Source organism: Andrena cerasifolii, chromosome 12, assembly GCF_050908995.1.
Source record: "Andrena cerasifolii isolate SP2316 chromosome 12, iyAndCera1_principal, whole genome shotgun sequence".
Taxonomy (NCBI): domain Eukaryota; kingdom Metazoa; phylum Arthropoda; class Insecta; order Hymenoptera; family Andrenidae; genus Andrena; species Andrena cerasifolii.
In genome coordinates, this window is record NC_135129.1 from 7,281,682 (window position 1) to 7,307,352 (window position 25,671).

Below are 25,671 nucleotides of genomic sequence, written 5' to 3' on the forward strand. Positions count from 1 at the left end.
CTGTGCACGCGTTCACCGACCCCACGTCGTCGCTGGGGTGACTTTTTATCCTAGGGGCCGTTTTTTCCTTTCCCACGAAGAAATTCCCCAGGAATTCGTGGACCGTTTCAGGGGCGGCTTTTTGCATGATGCCTCGCGATGCTCCGTGACCTTTTCCAACCTATTCCTCGACGCGTGTGCCGGCGTGAAATTAAGTTGTACAAGGTCAGGGCCTAGCTTCGCGTTCTCCATTCGGAATACCGTTTCTTCTAGCCACCCAGTTTATCCCTCACGGTGGGATTTCCACGGTGTCCAGTTGAAGACAACTCTCCTGGAGAACCGCGCAGCTTACGTTTCATTACCGTGCGTCAGATAATTGGCCGATAACATGCACGACAGGGGCGACGAGGGATAGAGCAGCCGCGTATACTTTGTACATTTTTGACATTTTTACGACTAAAAGGGTTTTAGCGATATTAAGCTCCTTTTATTCCATTGGGAGTGGTTCTAACGAGGGCTTGAAAAGGTTTTGGAAATAACTGTTTCAAACTGTTATATAAAGGTTTTGACTGAAAGAGTTACGAAGAACCTTTATTCGAAATAACCGTTATAAAGAACCTAAATATCAGACTATTTAAGTATAAGTTATGGTTCCTATATAGCTCTATAACTTTTATTTTTTAGGTTCTATAACTTTTATTTTGTAGGTTCTATATAAGTTACAAAGCGGTTATAGAACCGATTCTTGTAACGATTGTACAGAATTTTAGAGTTTTTACTTATTTACAATGATTTTTAAACAATTTGGTTGCACAGAGTAATCTATAGTTGTAATATGTTGTGATTTCATTTACTGTAAAACTCTGTACAATCGTTACAAGAATCGGTTCTATAACCGCTTTTCAACTTATATAGAACCTAAAAAAATAAAAGTTATAGAACCTAAAACATAAAAGTTATAGAGCTATATAGGAACCGTAACTTACACTTACATAGTCTGATATTTAGGTTCTTTATAACGTTTATTCGGAATAAAGGTTCTTCACAACTCTTTCAAGAACCGAATTCTTTATAATAATGGTTTCAAGCCCTGGTTCTAACCCATAGATCGAAATCGCGACACGAAGCCGTAATTATTTAAGAATAATCCCCTTTTCAACCCCTTCGACGCATAAAAATTGACCTTTAAACATATATCACCAAGAATAAGGAACAACCAATTAATACCCAAAATCCCTTCAACCCACCCATATTTTACCCCGAAAAAAAACAGACAACCCCTCCGATGCTGGAACATTTACCTTACTTTATAATCAAAACGATATGCAATCTCACATCTCTTAAGATACAAGTTTAATACTTAGTAAGTTAGTACACGCCGCAACGAGTGGGACAAGGATGAAGAGACGAGCGGGAGAGCGAGAGAGAGAAACGTATAATAAAAGAGAGAGAACACCCGCCTGCCTCCCCACCTTCTCCCACACGATGCCCCACACCATCTCGTTACCCCCACCGCGGCGCTCGGAGCACGAGCGAGTCGCGACGTGTCTCGCGGGGCAGAGCCGGCAGCGGCCGAGCAGGTCCGAGCACGGCCGAACGGTTGTTCGAATCGCGACTCCCGCGTCAGTGCTGAAACCGCGTCCGCGGTCCACGGTTCACGATTTCCGGGCCCCGCCGCTTCTGTTTTTGTCCCTCAGCCGCCAGCGGCGATCAGCGCACAGCGAGGAAAAAAAAACCGACGATCCTGTCGACATCACCGTGTCCCTTGTATTGCAGGTGGTGGCCGTGGCACGAGCACCGCGGAGGCTGGCCAGGGACACCGCGGTCTCAGGTGACGCCGGGGCGACAGGAAGCGACACGAAGGAAAGCCGCTTTTCCGGTTGGTTCGTTTTCCCGCCATCTGTGCTTGCCGGTAAGATGGCCGCGGTCGCGACACCGTCCTCCCCGCGGATCCGGCGGTCGGAGTCTGTACGCGAGTGAATCAGAAGGTTACACGGTGTGATTTAGAAGAGCGAGTGGATGTACGTGGCCGCAGCGGACGTATCCAGCGTGGACTCGGTGAGAGGAGGTGGACAGTGGCGGTCGCAGGGAGGATGAACCGCGTCGACGTCGGCGTCGGTGCACCGAGCGTTCTGACGGAGTCGGTGGTCGCCTGGACCGCGAGCCGCGGCGAGGTCCCCTAGGATTTCGGAATACCGAGACGCGAGTGCTTCGGCTGCTCTGTGCTCCGAGGAGGCCCCTCGCCGACCATGGGACGTTCGCAGTGGCTGGCACGTCGCAGCACCCTGCAGCTCTTGGACCAGTGAGCGAGTGCACCCAGTGCCATGACATCGGGGAGAGCGGTGCAGTAGAAGCGGACGGTAACGGTGACGGTCCGCGAGAAGCCACTACGTTTATCGGTGCAATCACGCGGGGATTTCTGTGCAATATTTCGCGGAGGATACTGGAGCCTATCGGTCGCGGACGATAGCGGGAGGCGTGGAGCAAGAGGGAGAGACATAGACACACAGGTGGCTGAAAGAGGAGGTTGCACGTCAGGAATAATCTAGTCAAAGTTCGCGCCTTCCGTGGCCAGGCAGCGAGGCACTGTATGGCGAAGGTCGCGTGCGGTGACAACACAGTTGAACGAAGGAGAAGGACGACGATCGACGAAAACACGGGGGCCGAGTGTGATCACCCTTGACGCGTAGTCCATTACCGACACACAGGCTTGTTTACATCGTGCTGCTGGCTGCGCTCGGCTCATTTGTTTCACGACGGCGCGGCGCGCGCACACCTACCTACCCGCGCCAATCGTTCCTCTGTCCGGCCACTGTCTAATCGGCGAGCAGCCCTGGCCGCACGGTTTCCGTTCTAGCAAGAGCGAGAGGCTCGAGATGCGCGGAAACGGGACCAGACTGTCGATCGGGACGCGGTGAATCCTCGTGTGCTGGACACGGTTCTCCGTCCGGGAGAAAAAAAAAAACAAAAGGAGAAAGAGAGGGGACCGGCGTCGAATGGTAACGAATCATTGCGCGCGTAATGAACATTTGGGACCGATAGTGGCCGACGATATCTGCGTGCCGTGTGGTGCGCGACGGAGTGATACACGGTACCAGTGACGTATCAATTGACTAGTGTCGCCCCGCGAACAACCGTGTTCGCTCGGGGCACGTTGAGTGCGCTTGAACGCAGTATAAACTGTCCAGTGACCGTTTAACCGGTGTTTCGGTGGAAAATGTATCCGTGGTACCGGGACAGCGTGGCGGCGGCAGCGGCAGCGGGCCTCGGGGGCCCCGTCGGGGTCGTCGGTTCCGGGTTCTGCTCCACCGGCCCAGGGCAAGCTGGCACCACGATCAAGACCGAGAGCGGATATTCGGATTGCATGCTGGCCCTCGACTACGTGCAGAGCAAAGTGAGTTTTTCAACAAATCCTTTACTAGAATTCTGGCCTGGATGGCCCTGGCTTGAGATTCCATTCCGAGTGTTTTGCGCGAGGGAGCCTTTTTTGCAAGTTGAATCCTTGGTGTCTGAAGGGGGGGGGGGGGGGACGTTGCGATTGTATATCTGGCGTAGTTGGGTTTAGAAGTATTGATAATGGAGAGGGTTTTAATCGTGCATTCAGTGGAGTGAATTTAGAAGGGGGATTTGGAAGTGTGGTTAGAGTATTTAGATTTTTAAGGGAAAAGTTTCATTGAAGTCACTAGTGTACTTTCAAGTCTTGTGATTTCTGCTTTGTGAGAACGTGAATGATGTTTGTATCTATGAATCTTGGAAGGGGTCTCTTAATATGTTGGAAATGGATGCAATTTAGCGTTCTTTACAGTATCTTTTATTGTATCAGGGAATATACATAGATTATACATACCTTGGCGATGATAATACTTTGAGCTCTGAATAATACATAAGAATTTATCTAGACAGACATAAATTCGTTACTTCTGACTGAAAAGCATAAAGAATTGCTCCTCCATGATTTCTCTCTGCTTAAAAGTCTATATACACTTCACTTTATACATCGCAGTGAACATTTTAGTGTCGAACTTAGCTCAATTAGACTACCAGATTGAAAAGGGGATGTGTTCAATACTGTTTTCATGATTTTTACACACCACACCGTGAATGATAGTTGTTTTCCTCGAGAATCACTCGAATGGGGTATTATACATTGTATAAGGCGAATCGAATCTCAAGCCGAAAGTGTTCTTTTTGTAACGAGTTACCTTGTGAAGAGAAACCGAAAATTTTCGAGGCAGTTACGCTATAGTAGGTTTTGCGATAAACTGTGAATGAGATGCTTCTCTTTTTTGCGGGTTTCTCGTTCACGGGGTAACTCGTGTGTTTGGTTTTTATTAGCCACGCTCTTTTGGAGCAGGTTTTTTAGTGACTGCGGGAGCAGTTTTTCGAATTCTTATTCAGCAGATACTTGGACGTGTAATATATATCGAGGAATTCATAGGAACATTTAAATAACTGAAACTATTAGCGTGTTCACAAAAATCTAAATCAATAGCCAAGGTTTTAGAGCATCATCATTTTATGCGATACTCCAATATACATAATTCGAATCAAGCAACTATAATCGACCGATTATTCATCATATTATCGCGAGTACCTTGGAATTTTCATACATTTTCCTTTCGAAGAAAGTTCTTTACAAACTCATTATATTATCACAGACAGCTGAAACCCTTTTCGAGTCACGATTCTTCCAAATTTACTTCCCTTCTATTACAAATTCAACTCCAATTCAATAATCATAGTGACAATTAAATTTTGCGGAAGAAAAAACACCGACACCCTGATCCATTGTAATCGATGGAATGTATAAGGGTTGCAGCCCTAATTTAATCGCCGTGCATCCCCGAAATTCGCTCTGATTTGCCTGAAATTTACTCGAGAAAAACACGATGCTCGCGTTACATTTATTCTCCATCGTTGACCAGTCGTCTCTTTAGGAAAAAGGTGTGCAGACTCGTTTGTTTATATCCAGCGTGCCCGCCGGTTGTTGTTTAACCTTGCACAGCGCGTCTTCCAGCCGACTTGGTCTTTGTTCGCTTCGAAACCGACGGGGGACAAGATTCAACGAGTTTTGAGGCTTTTCCTGGAACAGGTCCCTCGTCTGTCATGTACACAAACAGAAATCGACAGCGTGCGACCCGTGCCACTCGATTTGTTAACGAGCGAACGTCGTGAATCGCGTGTACAGGAATCCATCGCCTGATTTTTCTCGATACACGTCCACGCAACCGTCGATTCTCGGTAGAAATAATCCTCGTACCGAGGCGCTTGCATAATCCTGGAGAAATTGAAGGGCAACGGTAAATCGTTAGGCACATTTCTATGGGGAAAGGAAAATAGAAAATTATGTCGTAGCTGACTGATGTAGCTGATCGCATTAGGTTTTTCGCTAGTTACGTTCCACCGCTGTTTTCTCGACGGTGAAAACGGTGATCGGTAAAATCAGAGATGGTAAAGATTAACGAGAGCCACGCTTTCTGGATAGTACTCCATTTGCGAGTGGAAAATGGAGCTGGCGTTGATGCTGAATCAAATTTAATTCGGTAGAAAATCGATGACCATCTTCTAAATTGGAATGCGCTGTGAAATCAGTCGTGAATCATTGAAATTAGAGCAGCATTCGATAAAGAATTGTCATTTCAACTGGCTCGCTACTCCAGTTACTAAAACCGATCAATTTTCCAAGTTTTTCCGTTTCATTCTTACATCCTTGTGATTGAGTTTCCATCGAGCTGGCTTTAATCAGTGCTAGATTACAAGCGGTGCAATTAAGATAGAAGCTTTTCCTATAATTACACGAATGGAGTTCTACATTATAAATAATTCTAGCTACTTTGGCAAATCCTTCTCCCAAATGGAATTAATCTTTAGAGTACATTAGATATCGAACTTTCCATTTCAATCTCATCCAATTCATATCATCCCAAGATATGAGTCTTCCCAAGCTACACTTTCCACCCCCCCCAAAACAAAAGAAGCCTCGCTCATAAACGATAATCACAAGCAGCCCATCAATTACCCAACAAATTTCTCCTCTCTTCTTCACTCCCCGACCAGCGCAACCGTAACCAAACACAATCGATTATCGCCAGCATGATTACGCAAGCCGAAAACAGTGCAGCACCTGTTCCAATCGACAAAGGACGGAGAAGAAAGAATCTCTGTCGCAAAAACCACCTCTTATCGGTCGATTGGTTGCTGAATCGAACTTCCGACATTTCTAAAAAGAATTCCCAAAAAGAAGCCTTCACTGCCCCGGACCCGCTTCTTCTCTACAGTCGCAACCCGAACCTCGGCCCTCCAGGGCCCGTAGTCGCACCCCGATCCAGCGACCTCGTAATTAATCGTTTCACGTCGATGATCGAACTCGATGAATTTTTTCCCGTCGTTGGCCGTCGACGTGGAAAAACGATCGAACGCGGCTCGATGGGCAAGAAAGTAATCCGGCGTGTCAACCTGTGAAAACGATTTGCAGCCGGGAAAAAAAAGCCGCGAACGCTGGGAGGAGCTAGCTGCATACGAGAATTGTTCCCCTGCGGAGAACGGTTTTTGAAACGCGGCTAGCCTAGAAAGCGGGGCTGCGATTTTTTCGCCACTTTTTGCCAGGAAGGAATGTAACGGTGCGCCTCGGGGATCGGGAATCGTGAAAATCGATTAGCGGCGGCTCGAGCACGGCTCCTTGCCGCTATTTTTTTCAGCCTTCGCGGCGGGCAATGGAAAGATAGATTGTTAATTGTTGGGCGTGGTGTCGAAAGGTCTCTTCTCTCTTTTTTACCCCCTGCCTGGTTGAATCGGTGTATGCTTCTTTGCGCGAGGGAAGAGCGTCTACATATTTCCACGGAGCTTTGATGTAAATAAGTATTTATTTAAAACTAGGTTGCATCGAGGTGGAGAGTTACTCAGGAAATTTCTGTAAAAGCAAGGGATTAGACGCCTGTGTTTAGTTGAGTAATAAGGTCAGATGCGGTTGCAGTTTAAGCGAGCTTCTTTCCCCGAGTTTGATGCATGGAATCCACGGCGCAATTTATGCCCGCCAACACCCTCTATAATATATACCTACTCGTTTTTCCGCGTTTGTTTTGCGATTAGAATCCTGTTACACATGGGATTTGTAATTCTATCCGTCAAAGGCACTTGAAAGAATTATTTTTATCGGTAGCGCGAAACGATAATCAGCCGAGGCGTTTACAGCGGCGTAACGCGGTCGTTAACGGTTAACGACGATAATTAAACGTAACGTCGACAACTTTGCGCCCAGTAAACGGCGATTAAGATCTAATATCGATCATAATTCCCGGCGATTAGCCAGTCTGTAATAATCTATCAGCTAGCCACGCGATTGTTGCGATGCATTTTTTTCCGAGCGCTTTCTTCCCTGTCTCTTTCTTCTCTCTTGCGGTGGCGCGATCGAACAACGTTTTAATTAATGTGTCCGGTGAAAAAGCAGCGACCAGTTGTTCCAGCGGAGTCTTTTTTTTTGTTCCTCGATGCAGTAAGCCACTGGGAGAGGCACCGTTGTGCAGTCGTAAACGACGTTTCTTTTTTGGCGGTGGGAAAAAAGAGATTCAATAGCGCGTGCGTGTTGCTAATTTTAATGGAGAGGGCATGCTTTCTTGCTGGGGACTTGTCTGTTAACGGGAGGCATGAGTTTGTTTGTTGCTGGATCGTGGAAAGCTGGAGTTGGGAGAAAGTGTTGATGAAAAATTTGTTTTTTTTTGTGGGAGTTTTTGAGAGTTGTTAGATGATTGATTTTGTAGATAGTTGATACTCTGCTTAGCGGGTTCCTTTTCTATTGGATACCTTTTCTATTCGATACGCTCTCTGTGGAATACCTTTTCTATTGAATACACTCTATGTGAAATACCTTTTCTATTGGGATTCTTTTCTCTTGGATACTTTTTTTATTCCACACCTTTTCCATTGGATATCGTTTCTCTTCGATACCTTTTTTATTGGATACCTTTGCTATTGCATATCTTCTCTATTGTATACATTCTCTATTGCACACCTTCTCTATTAGATACCTTTTCCCCTGGATGCCCTCTGTATTAGATACCCTCTACATTACAGACTTGAGTAAATCCTGAATTTCGAGCCAAATAAGTTATCTTTTCCCTAGCCACGCCACCCTCTAGATAAATATTAAATGATATCCAATGGAATTCTCTACTATAATACACAGAAAAACTCGTGTTCAGAGAACTATCACACGAATTCCACTGGCGTTAAGTAAGCCGACAGCACTGTTCGCATCAGTGTTAGACGCAAAATCATTTACCACAGCGCAGTAGTGGCGAAAATTAGGAAATCAAGTAAAACTGGGTTAAACCTCGCGCCATTCGAATCAACAATTACGAAAGGAGTTACGTCTCCCGCGCATCCTGCAACTTGCTTCAACAAACGAACTTTCTTTTCCTTTCCGATAACCATTAGGTCCCCGTTTCCCGTCAAACTCCCTGCAAGGACTTAGTCGACTCACTTCTCCATGTCTCCCACGATCTTTCAAGCCTCAAACAAATTCCTGTATCAACTTTTTCCTCAACACCCACAAATTTCCCATTGCAAATAGCCCTTAGATCTTATATCCAGCAGCTCTTAATACTCTGTGCGAGTCAATTTCAATAAACACAACTTCCAAGTCTCCCTCAACCCTTCGACCATCACGCTCTGCACCCCAAAGCCCCCACAGAATCACCCCGAAACTCAAGCAACAGAAGTCCTTCGCCCACCTTCACCCACAGCTCCTCCACGATCGACAGACACTTCGCACCTCGATCTCCCTCCCTCAGAAAAGAACAGGCGACACACGGCTCCTCGCAGGTCCCGACAATGGAGGAAAGGATACGGCGGCACAAGTGGGAAGGGTGAATAGATTGACGTTTGCCGTTCACGGTGCTTGGGCCCGATGCACGGCCAAGTAATTGAATCAACTCGACAGGTTGAATTCGTCTATTAGCCCCGTTGCAGCGTGCAATCGCTGGCACGGTAGTTAGCAGCCCCTCTTTTAATTATGTGTATTATATATATCCGTGGGTTCTTGTGCGCGTTTCCCCCGGCGGATCTACCTGCTCGCCGCAACCGAGATGGATTTAACGCGAACGATTACTTGGAAAACGCGATGACAGAAGATTACGGAAATAATTGCCGTGTGTAAAGAGCGCGCGCGCGCGCGCGAGAGAGAACACGCATCGGGTCATAAGGCCGTGACTAATTGCCCTGCTTATGGGTAATCGTTCGCCGTGATCTGAGGTCAACGAGGGATTCCCATATTTTTATGGTAATCACGGCTATCGATAGCCGCAACCCGTTCTCCACCTATGATTCCCCCTTTTTTCCACATCTCTTTTTGCTCCTCTTGGTGATCCTTGGATAAGTAGGCATTGTTCGCTGGTGGCGTGTCTGTGTGTGTGTTCTTATCAAAGGGTGTCCATGGGTGAATCGTTCAGCTGTGTGGGGAACTTTGTAATGAGTAATTGAAGGCTATCTGGGGCGGTGATGATTTCGAGTTGGCTTGGAAATGGTACGTGGAAAGGTTTGGACATTTTTTAAAGAAATTTATCGGGGAAGATCGTGAATTATTAGGGAAATGTCTCTGCCTGCAGAGTTGGAGGGGTAGAGATACAGAATTAAAATTTAGAAATCTACTGCACAGTTTGTAATCTCATTTATCATTCACAAGTTGAATGAAGGTGTTATTACTTAGAAAAACAGCAACGATCCGGAAACTTTTTGCAACGAGAGGCCCCTGCATTTGAATCGCTGGCGTTCTTGAAACGCTTGGCGCGAATTCTGCCCACGATTTCTTAGCCGCCGTAGAAAAGGAGAGGGCTCCATAAAGACCGAACGAAAGAGAAGTTCGTCGGCTCCACTCTCGTGCTGACTGACAAAAAGCCTCTGAAAGTGCAACCAATTTCCCCTTCGTCCTGTCCCACCACTTTTCCGCTCGGCGACCGTAAGCGCGATCGTTCCGTGGTGGCACGAAGCGGAAAGCTCGACATTAGTCGCCGTTTTTACGCGACCTTTCGTCCCCCGTCGCGTTCTCGACTTCACCGCGTTCGGACCTTAGGAAAATTCCCTCCCCTTTCGCTGCTTGCACCACTTTCTTTAACCACCAAACAGTAACCTCTTTACTCATCATTCCAAACCTTCTTTAAATTCTCAGTCTTTCCGTCCAGTGATCCTGCAGCACTTGAAACTCCCTCGTAAACAAAAACACAGATCGTTTAGTCACCATTTAAGTCACTGAAATTCCCAAATCCACCCCTGTAAAATCCTCCGTAGAAGCGGAGACCACGGAACCTTTAATCTCAATTCTTCTCTTCACTCCACCGAATTGCCATCTTCCCCTCAATTTCCATATCACCCGAAGAGTACGTAGAATGTAAAGCGAAGAGCGGAGAGGCTGAAAGAGATGGTGCTTCGATAGGGGATGGAGTTTGATCTCGTAGGAGGTGATTGGCAAGAATGTCGACGACCTGTGGAAGTCAGAAAACTTGTGGGATTGCCGTCTCGGCTGACGGCAGAAAGGAAATTAAATGATCCAGGCGCGTTCATTAATTCTCATAAATCTGAATGAAATTAACTGGCCGTGTTGATTTTTCCGCTTGGAAAACCTCTCGGTCGGCTGCTTAGATCTGCGCAGGGCGGGGAACGCGGCTCGTTTAACTAATTGCAAGAAAAACATTGTTGGTACCACCGACCAGCGGCGAGCACGCGGAAGAGGATGGATCCGTTTCCTGCGCGAAAATTCGCCTCGCGTGCGCACGCGATGAAATTCATGCCACGCGATCCGTTTTCCTTCTTTCCGGAGATTAATTTTTCATATTCCCGTTCTGCCGTTTGTTTCTTCCTTTCTTCCGGCCTCCTCGAAACTAATTTCACTTCGGCTGCTCCAAAATATAGCGAAAGCGGGGTCAATAATTCAAGCTAGATTTCTCCGCGAACGTTTTAGGAAGGAAAGTCGTGGCTTATATTTGGTAAACGCAGCGGAAGTTAAGCTAAACTTTCAATTATTCGATAGGTACGCTCCATTCTGGAATCCTGGAAGCTCCTTTTCTTAACTCGCCTGCAAATAATTGCCAAATCTGCATCTACATTCCTGCGCTTTAGGAGTCGTTTTACTCTTCCGCTTAAAAAACTTAATAAACTGCAACGTAGTGAGAAATCTGTGGCACAGTGGAAAGCAGTTTAGTGCTGCCAGGAATTGCATAATTCGAACAGCGAGGGAACTCTCGTTGAAAGACGACCGACCCGCGCGTTGATCGTTGGGAAATTTCAAGCACGGGGATGGTTGCGCGGCGGGCAAAGGGGGACAGGACAAGTCGTAGGCGTTAAAACACGAATCGAGCGTCGAGGCTGTTCGATTTTCAAGTTGAAGGCGGCCATTGGTGGCTTGGTGGCCGTAAAAGGCCGCTCCAGGGCCCGCCAGCATTCCAAATTTGGCGGTCACGAGGGCCTTTTTGCCCTGGTCTGTCGCAAAAATGGCCGTGGAGCTGACGTACGTGATGCACGCTCCTCCCTCGTGCACGGTGAAGTTCAAGGCGCGGCATTTTTATCCCTTTCACCGCGTTTGCGTGATTTTTCTGCCCCATGGGACACGCGTATCGACACTATCTATCGAACACTTCTTTCGATCGCTTTTTCCGCTCCTCCGACTTTGTTTCTTCCTCCCCTGATGCCGAGCAAGACCTACTGGTCGCTCCCATATAAAGTATTCGCGAGACCTCGGTCGACTGTTCGAAGGATCGATGAGATTTGAAGGGATCCTCCCTTTAGAAACTTTCCCCATACGTTGAGTTTCTGGTGAGAACATTTGCCAGGAGCCTAGGAAGCTCTTCTCGGGTGTCGCAGGTCAGCGGAGTCTTCGACAGTGGCCGCTTAAAAAGCGATCACATGCATCCAGCATCCCAGCCCAGAATTTCTTCCGAGAAGACCACCCCAAAAACCTCCCCTACAACCCTTCCGAGGCAGCGAAAGAGGCCTTGGTCCACCGTCGATTGTAAAGCAGCCTCGGAAATGCAAAGCTGTCGAAGTCTCCCAGCGCGAAGGAGCACGGCGCAGGGATTCGAGCGGAAGAGGAACGGGAGGAAAGGGAGGAATACGAGGAAGAGGATGACTCGAGGGGTTGGAAGGGCGGGCTGGAGGAAAGAGGGAAGGTGAGGTCGGAGCGTGCGCTGTGTCGACTGGAGGACGCCTCTCATCCTCTCCTTTGCACTCTCTCCTCTCTCCTTCTCTCTCTGGCAGGCACGGGTGCACCAGGTAGCACGTCCTCCGATTGGTGGGCGTGCACGCAGGTGCGCGTGGGTGGGGGAGGCGTGGTGAACCGTTTCCATTGGTCGTCGGACTTAACTCGTACCGGAAGTGGGGTTGGCACGGCACTGCCTGGCGAGGGGGTGGCAGAGCGAGAAGGGGGAGCCAGCGCTCCGAGGCAAAAACGATATCGCATCTCGCGCGCAACGCGGCAAAAAGCTGCCAGGTGGCATTTCGCCTTACCTTCAGGGTTACTGCCTCCTCTTGCACGCGAACACACGACAGCGAAACGCGCTGGATGCCCTGCCGACCGAGGGGAATAGTCGCCGAGGGGAGAGGAGCCCTTTTTTTTGTTTTTTTTTTGCTTTTTTTTAGTGTCGATTAAGGGGCGGGAGTCGTGGGTGTCGGCGGTGGGTCTGGAGGGCGCTGGATGCAGTGGAGAGGACAAGTGGAGATTCTTTAGGCGGAGAATTGCATTTGGAGGGGTTGGGGGAATTGGGGTAGAGGTAGGCGATTGATTCTGGGCGAGGGATAGGGGTGGTCTTGCTCTGGGAGCGCTGATGGGTGAAAGGGTTGCTTCAAGGGTGCAGGGTATTTGGGTTGGAGGCAGGTAATCGTGATGGAAAGCTGTGAGGCACTTGGAGAGCGATGGGTTTTTAGGAAGTCAGCAGCGGAGTGGTAAGCAGTTGATAGGGGGTGGTTTGTTTTCTGAGGTTGAACGGCTTTTCGATTGAGGTGACTGACTGGACGTGATGCGCAGCTTTGTTATGCTGGCTAAAAAGATTCAGTGGTAGATGAATTCTATCACACTGAATATTAGAGGTCACGTTAACCATAAGTGAAGCTAGAATTGACTGACAATGGGTAGAATACTTAAGTGCGCAGGTAATTTGAGCTTAGATTTGGTTCTCTCCGAATGAAACTCATATCCAGCTAAACAACCCTTGTCTTCCACTCTTAATCCTCAGTTAGATCCACAAGAAAGTAAACGCTGTCCAGTATACAGTGATTCAACGTTCCACGATCCCTGAGAAACACAGGATGCGCAAGTTTCCCTGAATGTTTTCAAGCATCAAATTTTCTACTCCCAGTCATGTTAATTTCGGTCTCGCTCCCGGCGTCTGGCTACGAACGGTCTGCCACCACTTGCTCGTACTCCGCCGGCTGCTTGTACTCCGATTGGGAACGAAATACTTGCACGCTATTAGATACGGGCCATTATCGTTTCCACGAATGGCGATAAATCGTGGACGAAGCCTGCGCGAGGAAATGCAAACTAAATTTCTAATTTCTCATATAAGGCGGGATTCCTGGAAACCGTTTTCTATTTCGAGAATCATTATCGAACCCGCGGCGCCGCGAACGCTCTTTCTTCTAATTATCCCTTCGAGTAGTTCTTCTTCCGGAACGATAGCTCCTTTTCCTTCCAGCGAAGAATGGCTCGACGGAGATTCGCGGTAGAACAGTGCACAAAGATGCGAAATTTGTCCAGAAACAAAGAAGATCTATCTTACGCGTTATAGTTCATTACAATGCTTTTAAGAAATCTCAATACATTAGCAAAATCTCAGTTTTTCACCCCCATCACTCCACATTGACAGTACAACTGTCTTTTACCCTCGATCAAAAGATCACCCCTCCTGAAGTCTTTCAAAAAAAATTCTCTCATCAAAACCTCTGCCTCTACTTCCCTCTGTTCCACGCTTCGAGACTATAATCTATAATCACTTAGAACCCCCCACCGTGGTCGCGGTCTCAAACAATACCCGCCGTTAAGTGTCCAGCGGAGTGGGGACTTTATGCTCGCAGGAACCGTTCGATATGCCAGCGACGGTGGCCTGGGTGAATTTCCCAAGCGAGGCAATAAATATCGCGCGAGGAACAATTCGAGAAACGCGTTGTTTCCCTTATCCGTCCATCCCGTGCAGACTTTTAATTGGACCGAAGGAAGACTGGGGGATCGTGCATGTCTACGGCGAAGGACGCGATGGTCGCGAGATCTGGCTTGCTCGTTCGTTATTGTAGAAAAGAAACGCGGTACACGGTCGTGGGTGAGATGAGGAGAGGCGATATTCCGCGCGCATTCCACCGTCCGCAGCCCTGCTCTAGGATTGATGGACGGAAACGCGAGAAGAATGGCAGCGAAGTCGTCGTCGTTGTCGCTCTTTTCTGGGGTCGTTGACAGTTGGAATGATGCGCAGGGCCGTACAGCGAATTTTCAACTTTTCCAGCCCCTGGTAATCTCGTGCCGATTCACCCCTTTGTGTGGCGGCAGCAGAGAGTGAGGAGTAGTTGATAAGAAGTGGTGAAAGATAGATGATTCGATATGGTGTTCTGGACGTTTCAAAAAGTATGATGGTCTTTTCTAGCGTTCGCAAAGGGTGCGCTGTATATTTGAGATTTCAACACCGATTACCCCCAAAAGCTTAAGCTACCCCATCACTCACATTAATGTTAAAAAATTCTCACTAGCAGTCGATAGAATTAGAGTAAGAATAGGAAATAGGTGGTACAAGGGGTGTTGAAGGAAAGCAGGAGGAGGAAAAGGCAGGATGAACGTCGTCGGTGAAGTGGAAGGGAGTGGATCGAGAGGAAACGGGGGATTTCACGGATTTCAGGGAGGAAAAGGTGCTCGTTAATTGGCGACCGTCGGCCTGTCATTATCAAAGCATCGCTCGATTCGTGGATGAATCTAATAATTGCGGCCTTGAGGCAACGGTGCACAATGGCACCCTCTCGCGATACCCTCTCACGGCCCTCGAATGAAAGGTTGCTGTCGACACCGTGCTGCCGCGAGAGGTATAAGTTACAGCGCGCGATACATCGTGGGACCTCCGTGTCCCTCTTGCACAATGGAGGGTAGAGCGAAGGTGGAGCATGAATAAACATCAGAGGGGCACATGTTTGCACAGCGAGCCTCTCTGTCGCTCGTATCGCCCGCTGTAATTTGCGGATCTGCCAGCAACGGCTCGGCTGTTCCTCGCAATTAAACGGATAGCGCGGCTGACTTGTCGAGTTGACTGGAACCGCGGATATTCAGACGTTTCGCGAGCAATTCTTCTGCTGCTGATAGTGGGGAGGTATTATCATGGGGGAAATAAAAATGGGAGGAGGGTAATCGAATGTAAAAGCTGGGGAAGGAAGAACGTAGAATCTGAAGAGTTGGAAGAAGCAGTGGAGGAGGTGAGAGAAGCGAATATTGAAGTGACAGACTTTGGAAGACACAGGAGAGTTGACCAAACTGATCTAAAGATCACAGTAATGAGTGCAGAGAGTGTGTAAAAGAGCATTCAGCATCCAAGACACTTGAATTGCCTAAAACTATAAGATCACCTCCGAACCCCTCCTATCAGCCACCTCGCGACGCAAGCGTCCACCCAGGCCTCATTGGACAAGATACCTCGAACACCAGTGGCCATTAATTATCCCCCCGAGCGTAGGACAAGATAGAAATTTATCACAGTCGAGCGTAAAGACTTTGACACGGTCTATTTACCTCGAGGAAGAGGGATCGGGCAGCTATCCAGCGGCCTGGTCAATTCGGCGATGGTGCACGGCCTGCCGTTCGGCGCAGGTATTAATTAATTAGATAATTAATCGTGTAATGGGTTTAATTGGGCCCCCTGTTAAGTGTCAGCGTGCTCCCCGGGCGTAATCTTCCCCGTGGCATCTGCTTTATCTACGTTGCATGTAGAGGAACACGACGCGCGACCATCTCCGTTGTCCGGGCAAAGCGAAAGGTTCAGGTACCTGCTGCTTACCCGCGACTCCAGCTCGCCGGGAAGTTGTTGAGATTACAGATAAGAATGCGGCAGATTTCGCAGATCCGATATCCCGTTGATAAGCGAGCATGCGCCCCCATGTAAACGAAGATACCGCGTGTCTTCTTCCTCCCTTCCTCCCTTCCTACATTCCTCCCACCGCAACCTCCCGATTTTTCTACTCCTTTCTTCCCATAACCGCTTGAGCCTCAAAACTAGAACGGTGTGATCGATACGGAGGTTTTAAGCTTGACGAGTTCAATTTTCAAGGAATTCAGTTACCTACTTGACATTGAACGCAGACGAGGTTTCGTATTGTGTACTTAGAATTTTTATTAATTCTTACCGAATCGTTGGTTCAATTTGGGATTCAGGAAAGTTTAAGGAGTTCGTTCGGGAGTTTCGAAGCATCCATCCATGTTAGAATTTTCTTAAGATTGTAATTAAGTATCAGGGAATGAAAATCTGATCGCGATACTTCCGAGCTGACAATTATCCCCGGGCGTAGAGACCAGGAAGGAATGCCAGCGCAAAAGCGGACGCGACGACGCGTTGTATGGCGATTGCACCGTAAATCTCGGGAAAGATTTGAATAATTGCCAGGCGCGGTGTCGCAAAAAGCGGCGCGGTGGCTGGTTATTAAGCGGAGCGCACCTGGCCGCTGGTTTTACGCTCGAATACTCGACGTGCGGCAAAGTGGCTCGACTACTCCAGCTATTCTGGCGTTATTTAATTTGCGCGGACAATGCGCGGGGGCCGAATCGAACCCGGCACGCGTATCGCGTCGGGTAATTAACGGCTTGATCGATGGCTGATTAGCTCGCTCGGAAACGTGTTTTCCTAATCGGCGCGAGGAAACGCGTGGCTCGATCCTCTGGACCGAAGGAAAACTTTGATCGTGGGTGTTGATCTGGTGTGTTAATTTAATCGTGCGCTGCGTCTCGGGTACCTGGTTTAATTGATTAATGGATAAATGAAAAGTGAGGGGCATGTAATGAAAGGTGTATGGAAATTTGTTGATTAATGTCGTGGGAGTTGCTGTATTTCAAGCTTGATTTTAATCGATTGGAACGGAAGTCTGAATGCACAGGAGAGGAATTGCATAGAAAACTCAATACTTTTCTAAAAAATTCTTCAATTTTCCCATTCACAAAATTCTTAAACCCACTTAGAGAAATTTAAATACGAAGCACTGTGCTCCTTATTTTTTCTATTTCTAACACAGAAATTGTTGCAAAAAGCACGCGAAGACATTGCTCAGTTGTTTTTAAAAAAAAGAAGAAGATTTTGTTCTCTTGAAGATCGACGAACCACGTGTTTCTGACGTTCATCGATCCTCTCGAGGCGAAAAACACTGGGATTCGATTCTACCGCCTCGATCTCGATCCTTGGATCCACGTGACGAGGCGTCGCGCAGAGAGAAAGAGAGTAGGGGAGAGGGCATGGCTGGGGAGACGAGAGAGAGACACGGGCGTGTACCATCGAAGCTTTGCTGGAGAACGTCAAAACGGTTCTGCGTTCTACCGCGGCGTGGCGTTAGCGATCCGCGGGATTACGAAACCGAATTCGAATCTTAATTTCGTTTACCAGTTATTCAATTCCAATCACATCGGTCTTTCAAGAATTCTGCAGATTTCATCACCACTGAATCTGCGAAAAGGCTTGCCTTGATTTTACTAGGGATTTAGGAAAATATTTGGAGAACCTGTGGTGGTGAAACTTAGAAAGAGTCTAAGGGAAATTATTTTGAAAGTTTTTAAAAATCGAAGGGGGTTTGATGTGGGGCAGTTGGAAGAATTAAGGCAGGGTTGGGCAGGTTTTTAGAGGATTTGAAAGAAGGCTGAATGATATTTTGGTTATTTGAGAATTGGTATTTTTCAGAGTTTTAGTACTTTCGAAAAGTTCCTGGTTCGTCGAAAGATTGCTACACACGCACTGCATTACGATCGATCGATCTTCCGCAGCGCCAAATTAAGCAACACCTGTTGCTCTTGTTTAAGCTCGCCCCATGTACCCATGCCATTCAACGGCTTTACATCAGTAAAAGAGGAACGGCGTTATCATCCAACGAAATCTCGCGAATTTATCACACCTTTCCACCTCTGCCGCCTATTAAACTCCCGTTCCTCGTTAACGTAATCAAATATCATTCATCACACTGCACTCCTCGATTACTCATTACGCGTGCAGGGGAAGCGAAATAATTGATCGATGAAAGAAAAACGTCGGGTGTTTATTTAAATGCTTCACAGTGGAGAATACAGTAATTTCTAATTCCTACGATCTCCGTCCATTCGCCACTGTTCATTCACGTATTCCAGTTGCTAAATAAATAATCGAACCGCCACAGAGGAAGAACATCCACGCTCGGAGGAGGTTGCATCTGTTGATGCAATTTTATGTCAGCCCTTGGTGCAGTTTGTTAGCGCAGCATTCCACAAGTTACGACTCCATTAACAGGGGATCTGCTGATTTTTTCAACTTCGTTTCGGGTCGCATAAAACACGCTGTTTAAAATGCAAGGGCGTAGACAGCGGCCGGCCAGGTTCTCGGTAACGCGCGCTCTACCCCTCGGAAACCAGAAATCATTTTCTATCGTTCCGCGGAGCCATTAGCTTCGGTCGAAATTAATTGTCCCCCATATTTATTACTCGATTCGTCCGCGAATGGTCGGCAGAGGGAATCCGGGACTTGGATTTCGCTCTCTAAATTAATCGCCGGGGAATTGATCCTTTTACTATTCCGTATCCTTTTGTTTTTCACGGCGAACCGATTTGTGTTTCTCAGAGGATCATATAATGATAGATACGGCCGTCGGCTGGGAAAAAGAGGAAACTGCGGGCCCCGTTAGAAAAAGAGGAATTACTGTCAGTCCCGTACATGGGTGGGACAACGTCATTGCTCCGTGTGAATACAGTTTTTACAAAGATGACGACTCTATTCGCCTTTTAAGCGAACCTCTCCGAGGCGATTACGCTCGGAGGGCATTCTGTTCCCCGCCGGGGTATCCGATTTCCCACTGGAAAATTCATTGGAACCCAGTACGCGGGATTTTCGCCGCGGTTTCTCCGTAACTGTTCCTAAACGATCAATTAGCGGAAGTTAATCGCAGCGCGCTTAAGCGAAATGCCAGCCCCGTGGCTTTCTTCGTACGGGATCCAGTTTGATTTCGTCGCTTTTGTGTGCTGGAACTTCGATGCTCGACTAGATTAGATCTTTACTGTTTCCCACTTGTCTGTGAGAAGAAACCTTGAAGAGAGGTCGATGCTTCTGCTCCGCCACGAAGATATAATAATTCTGTTAGCGAGTCTCAAAAAATAAGATGCACACTGACGAGGATAATGATCTCGTTCTGCAACTAGCAGCGAGATGCCAATCTCTCTGACGTCCCCACGGCGAATTTTCCGGTCGACGGGGAAGAGGAACGTTTACACGACCAATCGAGGGTTTACTTCCCCCTCGGAGGATGGGGGGTTAAGTAAAAGTTACTAGTCGCAGCGCGCCGTGGAAAGAATCCTCCGACGAGGCGTGCAGTGGCCCAGAACGGATGAAATTCCACGGACGTTTCCGGCGGACGCGAGGCGGAGTTCGTCGAATCGAGCAGACGCGGGAATAAGGGGAATAATCTGAAAGGAAGACGGAGTACGTAGTGCTTTCCACGTAAACCTTGGACAATCTGTAACACGGTACTATCACAGCTGTTTCTGAAATTGGGAAGCAAAACCATTGGCAAAAATGACGAATCATTAGCTCGATTAAATTGGTCACTAACAGACTCTTCACATTCACTCGTTGGACCTCGATAGAGAGTTAGAATTGCTAGCAAGCCTGGTTCCAGTAGCTAGCTAGAGGAAAACATCGTCTTGGAGGAAATCCATCGAACAATCAGACCGTCCAGTTCAGTAGGAAGAAGAATGGGGTGGCGATGAACGAAAGCAAGTTAACGCTGACGGTGGAAGTGAAGTCTTGGGGAGCAGAAAGGAGCAGGCAGGAAGAGTACTCTGGGTCCAGAGGGATGAGGGGTCCGAGGGGGTCTGAGGAGTTGAGCTCGTATTTGCAGGACATCCGCGCCACTGGGCATCGAGACAGTTATGACTCTCCCCCTTCTCGAACTCGTCAGTTGTTTTGCGACGGTCTGGTTGCTTTTGTTCTAGCCCCTGTCTCGTTGCTTTTGTTCATCTGTGCTCTCTCGGTGGCTGTTGCGGTGCCAGCGCCCTGGTCTTTTGCTCCTGTTTCCACCGCAGGAATCAGCGAGCGTGCAGCATCCTTGTCCCTCGGTCGAATGATCTTGCAAGTCTCTCCGTCTTGTTCCTCTGCCGTAGAAGCAGCAGAGGCTCGTGGTCGTCCCAGCCTCTTCTCATATACTCCGTCCAGTAGTCTGGCCTTCTTCTGCTCTCTTTTTCGCGGGTCGAGCTTGCCTTTTTGCCGGCGAGCAGCTCGGGCAAGGAGAGGATGGAGGGCCAGGACGAGGGGCGAGGATGAAAGAGAGGCGCAGCCTCTCTCCTCTCCTGGCTTGAAAGGAGCCGACGTTACGTACGGTAGCCAGCCAGACTGTACCCAATTATTCCGGCGTGCTATACTAATGCCATGGACCCCCTTGGCTAACCACCCCCTTCTTCCTCTACTTCTTCTTCTTCTTCTTCTTCTTGGTCCTCTTCTTCTTCTTCTTCTCCGTCGATGTGGTCGTCGTCGATCGTCGCCCTCCTCGTCTTCTTTATGGCCGTCCCTCTCTCGCTTCTTCAGCGATGCTCCCCCTCGCTCTTTTCTGTCCCCATAATGCGATAGGCAGAGCTCAGCCTCTCGGGCACGATGCTACCGGCCGACGCCGATGGATCTCTGGAATGACGAGGGATTCTTGATCTCTCTGCCGGGCTACCGGCGTAGCCATTGATTTTTCGGCGCGATGACGAGGCACCGTGGCTTGCCGAGTTTTTCCGTGGAGGAGTGCGCGCTGCTTCCGGACGCTGGGCTGCTATGGGAACGGGGGGGGGGGGGAGGTACGCGGTGCTGGTGTTTGCCTGGTATTTGTCAAATTTGTAAGTTTGCTCGCGGTTGTCCAGTGAGTGATTGAGAGGGTGAGGAGTTTGGGAACTGGGGAGCTGCGAAACTGAGGAATTGGGAAACTTGGGAGCTGGGAAACTGAGGGATTGGAAATCTGAGGAATTGGAAAGCTGAGGAGTTGAGAAGCCGAGAAGTTGCAAAGCTAGGGTGTTTGAAAGTTGAGGAGTTGGGAAGCTGTGAAGTTGGGAAGCTGTGAAGTTGGGAAGCTGTGAAGTTGGGAATCTGAAGAGTTATAAAGCTGAGGAGTTGGAAAGCTGAGGAGTTGGAAATCTGTAGAGTTGGGAAGCTAAAGAATAGGAAGGCTGGCATCAGCGAAGCTGCGAGAAACTGCAACCAGAAGTCGAAAGCATCAGGAAACAATGCTGCGCGCACAGTCAGATAATGCTCCCCCTTTTAATTACGAATCCCACGCTCAATTACGAAGACAAATTGCGATCGGCTTTTTTCGCGGACAGATAGCTGAAAAATAATCGTAATACCATGCGTCGAAGCGCGATGCACGATCGCCCGCGCCGGACATGAATCATCGTGCCAAAGGTCAGACACGAGCATTATCGTCGAATCGCTGGTCGAATGAATCGTGTATCGTTTTCAACCACACCAATCATTGATCCTACACGATCGAAAGCTACTCTCTTCCACTTGAATTACGAATAAGAGAAATCAACCACAAAAACATCCGAGAAAAACATAATTCACAATTTCCAAGCTCCCCAGCTGACAATATCCAACCAAAGAATCGTTCTAATCGCGAAACCAAGGATCGTACATCAACTGTGTTCTCCCGTTCGACTTGGTCCTCTGTGGCCCACCCCTTGCCGTTTTGTGGAGACGGTATTAAGGATTGTATTAATCAGAGGCTGTCAGTGTGATTCCTGGCCGCGAACGAGGGGTGGAACGGATGGAGGAAGGGACAGAGGGGGATGAACGGAACTAGACAGGATCCCGAAGGAGAAGAGACGCGACACGACTTCTGGCTGCGGTTTTGGGGGTGGATCTGCCGATGACGTCGAGAAATGACGCAAAAAAATAGCTGCCAGACTATCTGGCACCACGGAGCCTCTTTCCTCTTCTCGTTCCCCTTTCACGACCTGCGAGATCACGAGCAACTTCGGTGACACTGGTCTGCGTACTTTGTCGGAGGAATCCTCGTGTCCTTCGGGTAATTTCGGGATTTCCTCTGGGAATCTGTCTCTCGGATCTGTCGAAATCTGAGGAATTCAACGCTGGGAAGTAGCTATCAAAGGGGACGAGAATGTAGACTTTGGGGTACCGAGAAATCCAGAAACAGGAATCAAACCCACTACCTCAATCTACATTATCCAAATCAGCACCGAATCATCCCCAATTTCAACAGCAGAGGCACATACATACATGCATCTCGCCACTTGCCAGTCACAAATGATCAACGATCAGCTGCTAATGAAAGGCTGGCGGGCAGAGCGTGGATTAAGGACGGAGGAAGACGGATCGGGTCGAAATTGAAATCTCAGGTGGCCAATTAAAAGCAAAAAGCGAGGGAAACCAGGCGGTTATTAACTCTGGCCAGCTCTCTGGCGGAGATTCCCGTCCACGGCTGAGTCCATCAGCGGCCTAGGGCTCGCGATCGTTTTATTGCCGTATGCCTCGTGTCGAACTCGATTATAATAGTGGCGTGGCCCCTAAATGGCCCCGTGTTGAACAGCCCTCAAGTATTTCCAATATCCTGCAGGGAGATTCATCTTGCTCGGCCTCCTTCTCGCCGGGGCCTGTGCCTCGTACTTCCCTCCTTTTTTCCGTCCCTTCTTCGCCTGGGCTGCCTCTGGTCCGCGGTCGCCTCTTTCCAGGGTTCATTCATGCCTCCTGGTGGCGAGGACCTCATTACCCGCGGTGAATGGGTTCCTCTCCCGTCCTCCGCCGTTGCATTTCTCGTCGCCGATCGCTCGCTGACGCGCGACGCCTACCGCTCGATTTTTTCCAAAATTGCCGTCTCACGGGGCGCATAGGCGCGCTCCCCCGAAGGGGGATAGGCCCGAGGGTTACGGCTTCTTCGGGGATTTCCGCTCTGGGTGGTGAGTTCTCTTGCAGCGAGTTCAACGAAGATGTGGATTTTTAAGTAGACTATTTTTAATTCACTATTCAGAGGAATAAGATTTTAATTAATTTTATATCATGCAGCGAACAGTGGATGTTTAAATTCTAGCATCAGCATTAAATTCAAGTAGGGTAGATGTACCGTTTGTGGCCATTGCACTGTTTTTGGCCATGTGCATAATTATCTTATTTTTAAATTGCTTGCAGATCATTATTATGTGGAGAATTTCACATGATAAATATTTTGCTTAATATATCGCCAGAAATATAAGGTTACATTTATTGCTTAGTCAGAAAAATATTATATTTTTTAAGAAGTGGCCAAAACTGGTACAATACCTTAAAATGGCCACAAATGGTGCATCTACCCTACCTAGGTATCAGGTGTTATTACACGAAGCCTCGGGTCTTCCTAAAACGAAGCAAATTCACGCGGTACAAATTCGACGTGGACGTTACAATAATACTGGTCGACCGGCTCGTTTTTTTTCTCTGCTGCTTTGGAGAGGGGGCCAGGGCAATTTCGCCGTGGCGATATTTTTCTTCTCGCGCGAAAGGTTAATCGAGCAGCGAGCTTTATCTGGCCCGATCTGCACACCTGGAGGACCGAGGCTAATGTCTGCCTCTCTGCTACTTTCGGGAGCCAATCATCAGGTTCGCCACAGGCGCGTGCACCGATCTCCCTCTGGCCCCTTTCTCTCCTCTCTTTTCCGCCCTTTCTCCGTTTCCTGAATCGTTTTCTTCTCGACCGCTCCCGACTGGCGGCTACGCGCTGCCACTTGCCGCGTTCGTCGCGGTTTATTCTGCCTTCCCTCGGTAAAGGTCCAAGGCAGACTGAACCCTTTGAATCGTGAATATCTGTTCTTCGATTCAGACAGAAGAAAATATTCGTAGCAGTGGAGTCATTGTCCTGTTCTCCAAAGCTACTCTGCTTTCTTCTTCACAAATTAACTTCGGTACCAAAATAAAAGCCCTCTGCATTGGATATTACTCTCACACCGATCCTCCCTTCAATTTTAACGAAATAAAACAGAAGTTGAGTTAAAATTTCAATACCGTTCGCGAAGAATCAAACCCACAGCCTCCACTACCCCCTCACCCCCTCCAAAAGGTATTACCTCCGTTCGAACCGACTTTCCCCGAAACTGTTTCGATTCCCCATTATCATCTCTCGCTTGTGATTTTCCGCTCGGATGAGCCGCGTCGCGTCGAAAGCGCGTTTCGTGAGCTGACCGAGGCAAGGATAATCGGCGAAATTGCACGCGGAAGAGCAGGCCTGGCCGCGAAACCTCGGCAGGGCCTTCGAACTGACCTTCCTCTAATTCCCGTGGCCGGAGGATCGATTAATTTCGAACGGTGTCGGGATCGAGAGCCGGTTTCCCCGATTAGCCGCGAGAAGAAATTATTCTCGGCGCTGGCTGACCACAGATGGACAGCCGGGCTTCCTCGAACTGGAGATGGACAATTTTCGATAATTACTCGCGGTCCTCTCTGCGCAGGCAGCCACAGAGAACGACGGGTAATTTCTGCTGCAGAGCGGGGCAAGGGGGTTTAACAACTGTTACTGGGCAACTGATTCCTGGGTGGGGCATGGGAAGATATCGTTTCTTTATCCTTTACTATCGCAAGTCGATGGTGGTGGAAATAGGGGACGAAGAATTATAGCAGAAGTTTGTGGGAGTCAAACTATGGATGGCGTAAAAAGGGAAGGAAAATGGAACATTTATCACTGAAGAGAACTCCACGTTTTCTTTATTCTTCGCAATGGAAAATAAACCAGGATGAATACAGAAGCTTACCCAGGAAGAAAATTGGGATAACACGAGTTCGGGGGTGCCATGGATGTCCCAGGAAGGGGAGAGAAATTGGAGCAGCTATCGCAAAAGCGTAGAAGAAGTATATCGAAGGTGGAAGGAATAGGAGGTACGCAACAGACGTAGCAAAGAAGCGAGAGAGCACCGTGGACCAGTCTCCTCAGCAATGTTTGGTCTCGTTTAGGCCCAGCCCTTGGAACGGAGGCTTTATTATAATTTTCACCAGTTTAACCAGCCGTTGGTTCGCCGCTGCTCTCTCGTTGCTCCCTTTCTCGCAGCTCGCATGAAATGCGTTTTACTGCTGTAGCGTGGCGCAAAAAGACGAGGGCCACGAGTGGAGGCCCAGTCGGTGGATGATGGAGGTGATGAAGAAGTAAACGAAGAAGAAGTGGAGAAGGTGGCCGAGTAAGACATAAATGGCCTTCGTTCTTTCGCCGTTTCAGATAGGGTACACTTTTCACTCGCGATACCACGGATCTGCGTATACCTCTGTAAAGTTCATTGGGACGTAGTCAGAAGTCGTTCGATTGGTTCCATGGAGAACTTAGGGACTGTGGATGGTCGAAGTGGCGCTTGGTGTGAAGGAAATTCTTAAATTAATAAGAAGTACAATTTAGAATCTAGTATCAATAATTCCACAGCACTATGCTAAGGCAATTCATCACAATTTCAGCAGTAAAAGAGTTTAGCTTGAGGCCTCCACAGGAAAGTAACCCAAATTTCCCCTGAGTTAT

The 25,671-nt window shown here is 48.3% G+C and overlaps 1 protein-coding gene across 2 annotated transcripts in view; it reads left to right on the forward strand.

Moving 5' to 3' along the window:
* Positions 1-1,603: 1,603 nt before the first annotated feature.
* LOC143375414 (zinc finger protein rotund) overlaps positions 1,604-25,671 on the forward strand; it is a 173,844-nt gene continuing 149,776 nt past the window's right edge. Inside the window, exon 1 of one of the 2 annotated variants that reach the window (XM_076824470.1) lies at positions 1,604-3,373. In XM_076824470.1, the coding sequence (XP_076680585.1) occupies positions 3,197-3,373 (177 nt within the window). In that variant the 5' untranslated portion in view covers positions 1,604-3,196. The remainder of the gene's footprint in view (positions 3,374-25,671) is intronic. The other variant, XM_076824471.1, reaches the window with a different exon arrangement.